General features: G+C 40.8%; 1 protein-coding gene across 2 annotated transcripts in view; it reads left to right on the forward strand.

The window, feature by feature from the left end:
- Positions 1-568: 568 nt before the first annotated feature.
- maml1 (mastermind-like transcriptional coactivator 1) overlaps positions 569-15,625 on the forward strand; it is a 33,891-nt gene continuing 18,834 nt past the window's right edge. Inside the window, exons 1-2 of one of the 2 annotated variants that reach the window (XM_050042810.1) lie at positions 569-951; positions 1,671-2,175. In XM_050042810.1, the coding sequence (XP_049898767.1) occupies positions 1,843-2,175 (333 nt within the window). In that variant the 5' untranslated portion in view covers positions 569-951; positions 1,671-1,842. The remainder of the gene's footprint in view (positions 952-1,670; positions 2,176-15,625) is intronic. The other variant, XM_050042811.1, reaches the window with a different exon arrangement.

Raw genomic sequence — 15,625 nt, forward strand, 5'->3', positions numbered from 1 at the left:
ATTAAAAAAGTATGTCAAGCTCACAATGGGTGAGTTTTTGTGAACATAAAGTTTGTACATCATTTTGACAACCGGGGCATTTGTGTTGACATTACATTAAAATTTTGTGTCATGGATGGATTGGGGTTTACACTTAATTGATAACATCTTTTAAATCACTTCTTAAAACGTATATCCCCCCAAAAAATTATAATAATTGTATCATTATTTATTATTAATATTAATATTAATATCAAGCACATTGCTTGATTTTTAAAAAAAAGCCATATCTTTTTAATTTTATTGCCTTCTATTTTTATATGACGGGTATTTTATTTCGATTTTAATCGAATAAAAATATTAGAAATTATAAATAAAATGTGTTAGTTTAATTATTATCATTACTCATTCTATTGCATTAATTTTATTATATATTTATTATGTTATATCGGTGAATAATAATAATAATAATAATAATAATTTTTCATTCCCTGTTGTACGTCACTAAGTGTTCCTCGCTCGTCATTGGCTGCCTATGCCTGTCACTTATCAGATAGGCGGGACCATGGACATTCCTCCTGTCGCTGATGGAAAAAAAAAAAGAGAGAAAGTTTCCAAGATGGCGGAGTAGCCCTGCCTGTCCACTGGAAAACAATAGAAACAGCACAGAAGGGACAGAGTTAGCCTGTTCTTACTGGACGAATCCGCTCTCAAACCGTTCACATCCCGACTCGGGCTCGGCCAGGTGGGGAGGAATATCCGCGCCGGGAACCTCGGGAGAAATAAATCTGAAGCATGATGCTTTATTTAAACGCTTCAGGCTAGCCACCTAGCCTGCTAGTCGAGCTAACGTTAGCCCGTCTACCAGAAAACATAGTGTTAGCAGCTAGCGGCTAACGCTACAAGGAGGCGGAGGATCAGCTGTTTGCTAGACAGATGCTGTAGGAAGGAGCGGACAGCAACGCTTTCACAGTAAGTGAATTTAAAAACTTGTATCATCTGGGAAGTCTTGTCGTTTGTTTTGTCGTAGCGGTTGGTAGAAATAATGGGTTTTTTCATTGGCTGAGTAATTACTGCCAAGTTTGTGTAGCCAGCGCTTAGCCAGCTAACTAGCTCCTGCCCCCCCGCTAACCAAGCTAACTAACAGTTAATACTCGAGCAAAAATAAAAAGTTTCAGACAAGTTGGAGACCCGTTATGATGCTCCCACGGAGGGTAACACCATCGGTAACAAATACATGGTAGTGAAGCCAGAAGCTAACGCGAGCTAGCTCCAGAAAACACCCAAATTTAATCATAGTTTTTTAAGGAATTTTCGACGCTCCAACTTTGATTTTTTGAGTGGAGGAATGTTGCTAACTTAACTTAGCTCAACGGGAGTTAGTTTGAAAGCGAGACAGCACACTGTTTCATTGATTTGAAACTGAAATGTAGTGTGAATTATTTATTTGCAAAAAAAAGTAGCGGGCTTTGGTGTGTTTTCACACCGCAGGGAGAAATCAAGGGTTTGTGTTTTTGATTTGGGGTTAAACGGAGGCGTAATGTGGCTCTAACAGGACTCTGGTAGCTCTGCTTGTTACACAGCAAGTTAAATCAGCTGGTGTATATCATGAGAGATCACAGTATACAGTGAGTAGAATCAGGAGGCTGAATGGTATTGCACCCAAAAACCTTAATTTTCCTCTTCGGCAGTGAGTGCCGCTGTGACTGAAGGCCATTAGCAAGACAAAGGTCGCCTCCATGGAGCCAGCACAGGAGTCTTTGTAAAGGGCGAGGGGGGGTGTATATAGACGCCCAGAGTGAAAAAAGAGCCAAATTCAGCATTTTATGGACGAAACCTGAGCCGGGAGCTTTACTATTATTGATGATGGCGGATTTTGTTACACCGCGACACAGCGCGGTGATGGAGAGGCTCCGCCGGAGGATCGAGCTCTTCCGGCAGCATCACAACAGCTGCGAGAACCGCTACGAGAACGCGACGCTGGAGCGGCTGGAGCATGAGAGGCAGCAGACCTTCGCCCTGCACCAGCGCTGCCTGCAGGCCAAAGCCAAGCGGTCCAACAAGCACCGGCAGCCCCAGCCCAGCGGCGACCAGGCCGGACAGAGAGCGCCCGGGAACGGCGGCGGCGGCAGCGCGGAGCTCGGGGAGAGCGGAGGGACGGCGGCGGAGCAGAGCCGGAACAGCACCCTGATAGCGGTGAGTGAGCACCAGACACAGGCGGGATGTTACAGCACACTGCAGACACACTACATCTGTACATAGCACTTAAATGTTTAAGTCTACCGTGCCATGCTTTGCTGTTTTTAGCCGTTATGTCTATTCCTGTGCATGTACATTGAGACTAACAAAACCCGGATTCAGATTCCTTCCGTGTGCACGCACACACTTGCTCGACCAATAAAGCTGATTCTGATTCAGCCTGGTGGAGCATTAATAAACCACCAAGAGGGAGGGCTGTATGTGCTCCAGGCAGCGCTCAGAGTGGCAGCCTGTCTCAGATATTTGGTATTTACAGATTAGATTCAGATTGCTTCATTCACTCCATGACTCTGTCATGTTTCTCATGATGATGATGTAGAGACGATTGTGTGCTCTGCTGTATGAGGCCAGACATTAGTGGTGGGTAAGTGGACCAAATAGTGAAGGGTTATTGCACATACCCTTAATTATGTGGTGTTATCTAAACCGACAAAATCAGCAGTAAGCAGCCAGAGCTCAACTGGTTTACCTCTCATTGTTCAAAGTAGTCTTTTGAAAGTCTCATTTGTGGTATTATCAGTCAACAATGCAGGAGAGTAGCAAGCACAAACACTTTTTACATGATTAAATATTGGAAACTCAACACAACAAACACCCCCTAATGATGAATCAGCACCACTCTTAAACAGTTTCAATGAACTTGTCATCATCTAGCACTGCTAATAAATGTGTAGGTTACTGAGGAGGAAGTGGGTATACTCTCTTACATATTTTAGTGGCTTTTGGCTGAGAGGTGGCTGTACTATAATCAGTCAGAAAATGACCTGTATATACCCCATATACCTGCGTAAACCCTCCACTGCACCACTGGGCATTGTATACTATCTTCAGCGGTATACCCAAATGTACAGCAGATGAGAACAAATCAAGTCAGTGCAAATCAGTTTACTTTGAGCTGAGCATTATAGACAAAATTAATGACATTATATGAATATGGATTTATGATAAAGAATCAAAAAGGCACGTGGTCAAATGAGACTTACGCATCTCATTTAGCTAGGTGTTGTGTTAGTGTTTTACTGGAGTATTTTATCATTTAAAAGACATACTCTCAAATTTATACTGTGACAAATATTTAACATAACATGTAAGTGTTTACAGCTCAGCAGCAGTAAAAATGAAAAAGTTAGGTGTTTGTGTTAATAGGTTAAATAAGCAGTTGGCCAGAATGTTGATTTACATAATAAGTGTGAGCCACAATTCACACGTCACCTCACATTTATACAGAGAGACTCAATAGTCAAGTGATATATTTAGCTTTGATCGATGATCTAAATTAAATCAGTATTTGTCTGATGGCATCTGAGGAAATCTTGCACTGTCAGTTTGTGGTTTGACAAAGATGTTAAGAGTAGATAATGAAATCTTGAGACTGTTAGTCGACTTAATTTCCTGTGTGGTGAAGATGTTTTTTAAATGCTGCCTATCTGTGGTAGGGGTGAAAATCTTTAGGCACCTCATGATTAAAATCTGATATAGAGGGTTAGAATGGGATTATAGAATGATTATTGATGCTAAAACATTTTTGATTCATAAACATGATTTATTTTTCTCACTGTGTGACTACTTGTTACTTTTAGCGTATTTATAATGATCCATAAAAAACAGATTCGTACAGATGAATTTACTTTCATTATCCTCTATTAATACAATAGTAGGGAGTTTGAATGTGAACACACTGCACGTTTTACGTCTAGTAAGTTTCAACTGTAAGGAGCGTACAGCCTGGTCTTACAGACTTGTTAGAGGCGATCGTAATGTTGAGAATTGGGTTTTGAATTTCAGATAATTGACTTTTCTGCATTGAGACAGAATCTTTCAAGAGAGAATCGCAATGCTTCTAAGAATCATATTTTTCCCCGACCCTGTCAAGTTGATGTTTTCGTGTGTTGTCATGTTGGTGAAGGTGTTTCTTTGTTTGCTTGTGTTGTGTCTATTTGCAGTCTTGTCTTTCAGGGCCACAGTAAGAACAGGCCTAAAACAACACTTAGTACCAACGTGCAACACGTCCAAATCCTCCTCAGTGACACTGTTACAAACACACTGACCTCCAGTTTGACAGTGAGCTCTAAACATCAGACATTTGACTGATTGATGATCTGTTTCTGCACTAAAGCATCTGATCATCAAAACCCTTTCACTGCTGTGTGTCAGTGTGTCTGTATGTGTCAGTGATTGACAGAGGAAGTGTTGTTTTGTGGCTGTCAGGTCACATGACCTCTGTGTTTCTGGCTGTGGTTGCTTTCACAGACACAGACTGGATTCGTTCAGCTTCTTCATGACTGTCCTTAAGCACAAAAATCCCAGATACCAAAACCAGACCGGTTTTTAAGGCTTGGGCCTCCCTTTTTGTTTTAATATTTTAGCAGGGTAGGTGCAGAACAATAATTCAGTTTGCTAATTTACAGAAAAATAGAAGTCTGTTAATCATTTAACTGATTAGTTTGATTTTAAAAAAGGGCACATGTATGCAATTCTCTGCTTTTCTCCATCATATCATTTAGACTTATTCACCGTGGGGTTTTAGATGGTGTTCAGGTCAGACTGTTGAAATGGACTCTGGGAACTGACATTTTATAGACTCAACAAAAAGCAATTTATCAGTTATACAGCTACAAATTCATGTATGATTGTAGCCCGACATGTTTGCATATGCGTATGATTAAAGGTGCACTTGTGATCCAAAGATAAACCAAACTGCAGCTCAGCCCAACACCAAAACTGAAACCACAGGATTTAAATCTGCTGTCACTTCCAACCTGATTGCAGAACTTAATGCAGACACTCGCACTAACAACTAAATCTCAAGATAGTAATATTTAGTCATGCTGTTTAAGGTTTGCTTACATCAGCAGTGTCTTTAAACACACACTAGTATGTTCCCTTCAGTGCCATACAATTCTTAATTTAAAATATATAACTCTTCATTAAGATATGCCTGATTTATTCAGTCAAAACTTAAGCAAAGCAAATTGTTCCTCAGTTTGGTTTTGTAGTTGTACTCCTCTGCTGTATTACAGTCTGTTAACGTCTCCACTGGTTCTGCATGAATCCAGACAGACTGACAACAGGTGTGTGTGTGTGTGTATGTGTTAGCAGAAACTCAGCTGTTAGAAAACAGAGGAGTGGAGTGTAGAAGAGTCCAAAGTCCATCTGATAGTTGAGTCTTAAAGCAGGTGAGACTGCCGGTGGGATTTATCAGGTTTAAACCCGCAGCTCAGGACACAGAACAGGCTGCAGGTTTACACCAGGACTTCAGCTATCTGTTGTGAAAGTACAGCTCTAATTTTTTACATTAATCAAACTGCGTTAAAACAATTTGTCAAACTAATGCACAGAGAGAAAATCAGAGAAAATCAGAACTTACAAGTCCTTAAAGATGGTATGAAAGACAGGCCACTAAGACTGTGTTTACTTTCTTTGTTTCCAGGTCAATTTTTGTAGAGACCTGTGTCCACAGTGAAACACCACAACAATGTGAAAATGGTTAAATCTCTTCTTCTTCATTGTCTTTTTTTAAGTTAACAAACAACAAAACTGCATCAAAGCCAGCAGGAGGTGAGGAGTGGGGCGCACAGCTCAGCTGACACAGTCAATTCATGGTCGCAAAAATATGTAATTACAGAAAAAGTTTAAGGTGACAGAAAGTTGTCCTCTTAACACACAACAGTCTGTAACTCTGCAGAGATTCAGCTGGTTCTACCTCCATTCATTCTCCTCCTGCTCTCTGATCACCATCACTGTTTTAATTCAGCTCATAAACACTGCATGTTAAACGGCTGCTGTGCTGCAGATAAAATTGTTATTTTAGAATCACATATCCAGGTAATGACATGAGCTCTGATGTGTGTCTGGCTAATATAATTTAATGATCAGTGGCATTTAAAATGATCGATAACAGTGAAAGTTACAGGCACAATTAAACACCAAGCTGGTGTTTTAGGATTTATAAAGCTCCTTTCAGTCTGCACAAAACCCACCAACACCTGCTAACATCTGTCTTTTGTATGTAGTGGAAAAGGTTTTAATTGATGTTCACACCTGGGTCAAATGACTGTGCAGTAGTCACAGGTATTTTTCAGCTCCGGCTCCAATCGGCATTGATAGAAATACAACATGCGGGTGAACGCGCTTCTTTTAGCCCCTTTACCAGCAAGATGCGATGACACGCCATCACAAAAAACACCTGTCTCTGTCCAATCAGCACTCAAACATCGTTCCCAATTAGTCTGCACTGAGTTCGAGAGAGGAAAAAGAAGTAACCATGGTAACATTTTCACTAGATCTCCATGCAGCTTTCTACTGTTTACTAACCTGTTTCCAGTCTGTCCATCATGTCGAACATGACACACTAGTAAAAGAAAGGCATGCTCATCTGCTGCAGTGCCTTGCACACAGCTCTAGTCTCTTGGTAATGGTAAGGGGGTTATGGCCTATTTTTAGTGGGGTTTCCCATGTTTAAAAAAACGTGTACACACACTAATTGGAAAGGGGGTACAAGATTTACCTTGAGGCTGTTTTGGATCGCTGTTCTTTGGTGAGAAAAATGTTGTTTTAGTGTGGATGAAGGGCTGAAACTGAGAGAAGCAGACGTGTTTACAAATAAAACCAGTTCAATATGGATGTACACAAAGGAGATGCCAGTGGTCCTTCAGGGGGTTTGGTTTCTTTGGGTTTTGTGGTTACTGAGGACTTTTTAGGGGTCCGTAATGCAGTTCTGGTGACCACTGACAATGCACTTGTAGTCATTGCAGAGGTTCTTGGAGTCCTTAAGTAGTTCTTAAGGGTCTTTTTTAAGGGTCTAGTATCTATTAAGGAGGTTTGAGGACCCTTCAAGAGAATGTTGTGGTCACTCGGGTGTTTCTGGGGCTTCTTTAGAAAGTTTTGGTGTCTTTAAAGGAAATTGTAGGGTTCCTTTTAAGAGCTTCCATTAGTGCTGAGAGATATGGACCAAAATTATATCTCCTTATAATCTATATAATATATCCTGGTATTTTCTACATAGTGGGCTAAATATTCAGTTGTAAGTCAAAGCCACATGTGAGATGTCACAAGCACTTTCATTTAAAAGGCAGTGATCAAAATAAAACGCAAAAAATGCAGACGTTTAAAATAAATATGGTTATGAAAAAATAAGGCCATTGTTATTTTTATATTTATTATTATTTATGCACATAGCAGCGAGACAGAGAGACTTTGTTTGTCTGTGTTAAATGGGCCTACATCTTGTGTATGAAATGTCTGTTTTGTCACTGAGCTGCATTTTTATAAACACCTGTATGCAGGCTCTGTCTCAGTAGGTCCTGGGGTCCTTTTCAGTGAAGAGAGGTTCTGAAGCTGTTCTGGAGGTTCATGTTGTAAGAACACTTCCTCACTAAAGACACCATGTTGGGTTCTACTTATGTGTTTCACCCTTCTGTGGATGTCCTTAGTGTCATATTAAATCAGACTGGTATCAGGAGCGCTCCACCCTCTGTATCTAGAGTCAGTTTGTTTCTCAGCGTGAATCTGCTCTCAGCAGGAACAGGCTGACAAACTCTGACTGGAGTCCTGAGAGGTGACTCAGTATGAACAGAAACCCCCCACCGCCCCCTCACAGCTGACTCATCACTGTGAGTGTCGCTGTGTGTGTGTGTGTTGGTCCTGAATACTAACACTGTCAGGAAACGCCTCGCTCTGCTCCATGTCGGCAACATGCTCTGTATGGCTGCTGCAGGAGACGGGCCCAAATAACCTCAGCAGAGCTGTGATTGGCTTCTCTCTGTAGTGATGTCACCTACTGTAGGTCAAAAATCTAAACTAAACATTGTCCATGATAATTAAGTCCCCGAGTCCTCAAATGAGTACTTCCTAATTAACAGCTTCCTAAATTGTTACTGTTACTAAAGTTAGTCACAGTTGTATTTTTATCAAACTACAAACAATATTAATCACAAATAAACAAGTTTCAACCATAAAATCTGATCAGGTTTTGGACCTTGTCCACTTTTGTGTCGGAATCAGCTGCTGACTGTACTGGCAGAGGTGGCTGCCATCTTGTTTTACATGGATTAGAATGTTGTGCAAATTATCCTTCTGCACGTTCACCCACAGAAACCTTGTTATGACTTACTTCCTCTAAATAGTCAAGGTTGATCGTCTACTCACACTCTGCCAGGGCCACTAGATGGGACATAAAAGTGTCCATGAAGGAGGACAAGAGGTCTGAGTGAAGTAGAATGAAGTATACGGTCAAGTAAACCCAAAATGGCCCTCTAATGGGCCTTGCCATTGGTCAGAGGGCTACACATACTAACATACTCACATACTTATAGAACTGGAGTTACATCCAGGTAACTACTATTTACATACTTACTGCAGAAATACACACACATGCACAAACATGACCAATACACATGCATTTAATGGAGATATCCGAGTGAGGGTGCTGCCCATGGTCAGACACCCTGAGCAGTTGGGTGTACGTTGTCCTCCTCAAGGGCACCTCGGCAGTGCCCTGGAGGTGAACTGGCACCTCTCTAGCTACCAGTCCACACTCCATACTTGGTCTGGATGGGAACTCAAACCAGTGACCCTCTGGTTCTCTCTCAAGCCAAGTCCCTTTGGACTGAGCTACTGAGCTCACAGCACCAGGTGTTCCCAGTCGGTCTCCCATTCAAGCACTGACCCGGCTTGACCCTGCTTAGCTTCAGAGTTGGGATGAGATCAGACGTATTCAGGATGGTATAAGCAGTAAACAATACTTTATACATTTACTATGAAAATACATCAGCTTGCATTAAAATACAGCTCAGATACAGACCAGAAAGGCAGCTTAAAAACATTAGTGTCCTCTGATTTCTGTTTACATACCTGGTACAAATTTATCTGTGATGACATCGACCAGTAATATCAGCCAGCAGAGATCTCAGTCTGGTTCTAGCAGTTACTGAGTGTTTACCAGCTCATAGAAGAAGAGACAAAACAAAAAACACAGTAAAAGTCAAATAAACAGCAGTGACTGAAATGTAAAACAACAGATTCAGTGCAAGAAACAAAAGATTCATGCTGGAAAAATGCAATCAAACTATGATAAGCTGACGTAAACACACCAGATATTTTGGATTTTTGTGGCAAAGCGAGAGACAAAACTCTGAGGATGAGTCACTGCGAAGATATTTAGAAGCCTTTATTTATTTCACTGTGATGTTAAATATGCAGACTCGGTTGTTTTAGTCACAACAAAGACTTTCAGTGTCTTCTGAGCAGACTCATCTTGGCTTTAAACATTGCTCTACAAAATGACTGCATATTTTTACTTTGTCAAAGACTGTTACTGGGCACGTGGAAACTTTAGTGTGTGAGTGACTGTTCTGTCGTGTCATTTTAACTTCTGTCTCTAAAAAAAGGTGTTTAATTTATTTTAAATAGACCTTGACATGCCACTAACACAAGAGTGTAAGTGACACAGTCCAGCTTGGTCTGAAAAGAGACATAATATGTGTCTAATTATTAACTGTATGTTGATCATTTAATTGATCAAAGTTGGGAAAATACTCTCCAGAAAGTCCTCTTTTCAAACTTCCTGTTTTATCTGACCAGCAGTCAGAGATCCCAAAGATACTCACATTTATAAATCTGTTGTCAGGAAAAAGATTACTTACTTTACTTTTGATTTAATTTCTTTTATTTTGAAGTAAAATCAATTTACTGACTAGTAAAACTGTCATTAAGATAAAATCAACTACTCTTTTGGCATAATTTCTTTTGTCAGTGCATCTGCTCAGACCGGAGATGCACGATAATATCGGCATGTCATTGGTATCGTCTGATATTGGCTATATAATGAATCGGCCAACATGCTTTTTCTTATTTTACACAATTAATTCTTACTATGCATATTAAAAAGTGTTATATTTCATGTCTCCATCTGCTGGTGGGCCATCACCATAAGAGTATGCATGCATTATATGATGTTAATTCCACTACAGAAAAGTGGATTTATCGATATCAGAATCAGTTATCAGCTAAATGAGTTGTTACATATCAGCATATTGGATATCAGCAAAAATCCAATATTGTGCATCCCCATTCCAGACTGTAGTTATTCTAATTATAGCACTTTTATTTTGTTTTCTTAATCTTTTTCCTTCATTGTTGCATAACGCTGCTGTTCCCTCAGGCCGCCAGCTGAAGTATTAAAGGAAACCCCAAATCACAGTTTGAATCACAGTGAAAAAGATCAACAGTTGACTATTTTTTAATACTTTGCAGTAGTTTTGTAAGAGTGAAAACTCAAAATAGACCCCGTACACTAGATTAGTGCTGCTGCAGTGAATTTCATGCCTTAAACATCATCTCAGCTGGTATTTTTAAGAGGACCTTGTTTCTGTCATAATATGAGCTTCAGACCATTGTGAATACTCGGTTTCCAACATTTTTATTCTACTTTGGCTACAAACTGACATCAGCCCGTAACAGATTTCTTGACAGGGATCGTACTCCGGGACATGCAGAGTACTTGCACCGGCAAATGTTTGTATTGGGTTATAGCAACAAATTTCTATTGTGAAAAATCCCCAATAAAATTTTCTGAACAGAAACTGTTACAACAGGACATGTTCGAGCTAGCCTGGAAATCCAGACCCAAATCTAGAAAGATTTAGGGTCTGGCCATGAGTAATGAAATGGCCCAACTCGAGGGGCGGCACCAAGCATGCATTTGTAAATATCACTGCACGCAATTGGATAACACTACGACCAATCAGAACAATACATGGGGTGACGTATACGCTTAGCTACCAGCGGAGGTAGATTAGACTCTTGGCAAAACAGCAAAAACGTCCTTCTTGCAAAGGAGAGACTCGAGCGCCGTCTTGTGTTCCTCTTTTAGAGAAAAAGCCAAGTCTAGCTCGTTCATTGTAGCGGCCAAAGCTGTTTCAAACAACTGGTTTTCATCCGTAGCCATCTTGCAGTGTTTACTGACTGATTCCGGACTTCGTCGTCACAGCGCTGTCGTCATCTGTTTAGCTCACCTCTGGCCCGCCTATATCAGATACACCGATGTGATAATGATGAGCTTCATTACTGATTGCCAGAGTGACTCGCTGAGAAAGTTCAAATTGTGCTCTCGCGAGAACTCTGGATTTCCAGGCTATGTTCGAGCAGGAATATGTTTTGAAATTGTGGAGTTATTAACATTGGCAACCATGATAACGTGTTCTTGTAGAAACCCAAAATACAAGTACTCTGAAAATTAGCATAATAGGTCCCCTTTAAATGACTGAAAATGTCCATGCTTGTGGCAGATTTCTGTACATAGTCATCTGCTCCAAGTGTGTCCATTACATATGCTGCTACATGTAGCTACATGCTAACATCAGGGAGACAAGTAATCCTTGTTGCTGATGTTAACTTCCCCCTGATTTCAGATCATATTCCTGCTGGAACATGTCCAGTTGTAAAGACTTTGGTTCAGAAAATTATATTGGGGATTTTTCATGGTAGAATTTGCAGCTATACTCCGTTACAATCATTTGCCGGCTGCAAGTTCACCGCTAACATACATGTAGCTACGTACTAATGAAAGTAAAACCAGTAGTCTTGGTTGCTGATGTTTATTTCCTCCACGATTTCGAATCATGTTTCTGCTGGAACATGTCCAGTTGTAAAGAATTTGGTTCAGAATTCTTGGGATTTTTCATGGTAGAAAATGCCGCTATACTTTGTCACAGTCATTTGCCTGCTGCAAGTGCACTGCTAACGTACATGTAGCTACATACTAATGTAAAGGAAAGCAGTAATCTTCATTGCAGATGTTTCTTTCTGATTTTGGATCATATTCCTGCTGGAATGTGTCCTCTTTTGGTGATTTTTCACGGTAGAAAGTGCTGCAGTTCTCAGTTACAGTAATTCCCCGGAGGTAAGTACATTGCTAACGTCAGGGAAACATGTCATCCTGGTTGCTGATGATGTTCATTTCTTCTTGATTTTGGATCCCACTCCCCCAGGATCATGTTCGTTTGTGTTTAGAAGCTTTTATTAGTGATTTTCCATGGTAGAAAGTGCAGCTATTCTTTGTTACAGTCATTCAGCTGCAGAGATGCAGATGTGTAAGACCCGGAAACGGTGACCAATCAGAGCAGACTGGACTTTTTTTAGAAGGGTGGCTTAAAGAGACAGAGTGTTTCAGACAGAGGGTGAATACAGGTGTTCCAGCACAGACAGTATGAGGAAAATAAATGTAAACATGTTTGTAGAAACCCAAAGTACAAGTATAAATGTGAAAGTTAGCGTAATAGTTTGCCTTTATTTGATTGAAACTGTTTAGGATGTCTTGAGTGCAGCCAGTGAAGTTCGACTCAAACCCCCCAAACTGCTGAAATGTCCTTTAGCAAAACACTGACCTCGACTGACCTGTAAACTCCCTGTGGAGAGACACAGCTGTACCAGGGGCACAGTGGTTAAATGGTCACATTACTTGCAGTAGTGACAGTAGTAAATGTTGTAGTATTAATTATAGTATTAACAGTGGTATCATAGTTTTAGTCGTAGTATCGGATGACCAAACATGACAAGTGAAGCTTGCTACAGTCTCCAGGGACTCAAATTCCCAGAATGCCACAGCACTGCTCTGTGCTTTGTGACCCCCACCCCCAGCTCTGTAACCCTGGTAACGAGGAGGAGGAGTCAGACCAGTATTTCAGGTTTGAGAAGCCCAGTGAGTCACCAGAGTTTCCTTTTCCTCGGGGCAGACACACTGCTCTCTCTTTTTTTCTTCTGGTTTCCAGTCACTTGAGCGTTTACTACTTTTTTCCTTCATTAATTCATTAAACATTTGGGCTTTAAAATGTCAGTAAGAAGTGAAAAATGCGAAAAGTGGAAAATGCCACAGGTTCCCAGAGTTCATGGTGACGTCTTCAAATGTTTTAGATTGTTAGTTTACTATCAACCAAAAGAAGGAGCTGGAACCAGGAATTTTCTGCTTTAAATGGTTTGTGAATTATCAAAATTGTTGAAGATTAATTTCCCGTCAATTGACTGATTGATTAGATAGTTTAATAGTTGCAGCTCTAGATCCAGGGACACACACACTAAAGTCAGTCTGTTTCTGTAGTCGTCACCTTGGTGATGTGTTGAAACTTGAGCCTCGTTTCCACCGAGCAGTACGGAACAGATCACTTCAATACGCTTCTTTCTGTTTCCACTGTGAAAAGTTGTGGATGGTACCAACAGAAGCATTCCTTAGCATCCCCATGTTTGGTCCCCCCTCTGTTGGGGTACCTAACACACAGATGTGGTACTAAAAGGTGGAGCTGTGAACACTGCAGTCTGATTGGTCAGTAGAGGACGGTCACTCTGCTCAGGGCTGAGTTGTGTCTGGTTTTGAGGCTCATGTAACCACTGTTCATATTGTGTAGAGTTTTATTAGTAAACTGTAACTATAAAATGAAAGGATGTTTTGCTGCCTCTCACAGCAGCTGGAGTCTGAGAAAAAATAACTTCATTCACTGGGCCGACTGCCGGCAACTTTTAAGGTGGAACGTTAACTTGTAATGTTACTCAATGCATGAGTTGATGACGTGAATCCATCAGCACACCTTAAATTTCACTGTGACAACTTTGACCATCACTTTAGTTTGTATTGTCTCTCTTGAATGACATACACTTTAAGTAATGAGTCTTAAAGTGTTTAAAAATATATATTAATTTTGGCCGTACTATGTGAAGGTCATATATTCTAATCCTCACTTCCTGTGGGCTACAGCAACACTAAACCCCTGAGCTTGCCTGAGAAGGACTAGATGCACAAAGCTGCTATTTTTAAATATTCCATGGAGAGAGACTCTCACTGCAGCCTGTTCTATTTTTATTCCATGGAGAGAGACTCTCACTGCAGCCTGTTCTATTTTGTCGTGAAAATGTGGGCGTGCAGCCTCGTTCTGTGGACGATAAACCAGGTGCAGACTTCCATCTGTGTCACCGCTGATGAGGAAATACAGCGAGTGCTGACGGAGCAGTGAGTGACAACAACCCCGCCCACATTTAAGAGGACTGTTTCTGGTGGAAACATTAGGTTGTAGGTACCCTGTCTGAAGGGTTACTGCTGGTTCAGAAGGTACTGTACCGAAAGTGTTTGGTGGAAACGGGGCTTTACAGGCGCATTATCGTTCCCTTAAGTGAGACTCACCTTTCTCTCCTTAATCCAGACACAAACAGAGCCAGAGCCACTTTCAGTATCACTACCAGGTTGTAAATGTTGCCACTGACTCAGGTAAAATGATAAGAGACGGGCAGAGTCATAGCAGTAATGACATCAGTAGAACACAACCACAATGTGTGACTAAAACTGACAAAATAAAGTAAACTCACTCTAAAAGAAGCTTGTTTTTCAATTCTTAAGTTGCAGTTTGATGTTTGTCAGAGGGTGTAGGTATTGCAGGATTCCCTAGTGTATTACAATGATTAATATACAGCATACTGTATACAACTAGTGTATGTTTGTCATGTTGTATTGGGTTTTCTCTGAATCCATATCTACAGCGGTGCCAAAGTCAAACAGCTTATTTCAGCATTTCTAGTTTGATGCTGGAGCTGCAATGTGCTGGAGGCACATTGAAAGATGAGTTAACTTTAACAGTAAAACAAACACAAAACGCAGAGTGTATGTATGTTCACATGCTTCAGAAATCTTCGATGTTTTGGTTGAAACTATAGCTGGAAATTTGATTTTAAAAACCAGTGTGTTCACGTGAGAGAGTAACTGTATCAGCAGAAACTGAAACTCACATTTGAATGAGTGACTGTTTTCGTCTCTGATCTGCTTTTTCCTCTCACTTCGCGAAAACGTGCAGTGACTTCAAACAACCAGCAGCTCAGCTTTAACTTTTTTTGTTTTCACAAGTGCCGTCTTTACTGTATATCCTGGTGAAATGTCTGGAAGGTATGAAAAAAAGCTGTACAGTTCAAGCCTACTTGTTAGACACTTCAATGATGTCACTGACCCATCCTTCTTTTTAAGTCTCTGCACATCCACACAGGCATTTTCTGTGTCACAACATGATAAAAATGCACCGTTATCACACTTTTCTTTTCCTTTTTAGTCAGTTCCTCAAAGCAGTGCACCAGTGCTGCAGAGGTTGGGCCTTCAGTCCTCTCCTTCCTGTGCATGTACTGTGGGTTATGCCCCAGTTAGCCCAGTTAGGGGTTAAAACCAGACCTGTGTCTGCCTCCACACAGTTTAGGTTTTATGCACCTTATAATCCAAACTGTTTTTGCTGGTTTCGGTGCTACTGGGCAACTAACTGTGTCCAAATGTTTTGATTCTACCATTCTGGCACCAGTCGGGCTAATCAGGAAATTCTCAGCATATTTAGAGGAAGACATCACCTTTGTCCACACTTTGACG

Source organism: Epinephelus moara, chromosome 4 (genome assembly GCF_006386435.1).
Source record: "Epinephelus moara isolate mb chromosome 4, YSFRI_EMoa_1.0, whole genome shotgun sequence".
In the NCBI taxonomy this organism is placed as follows: Eukaryota; Metazoa; Chordata; class Actinopteri; order Perciformes; family Serranidae; genus Epinephelus; species Epinephelus moara.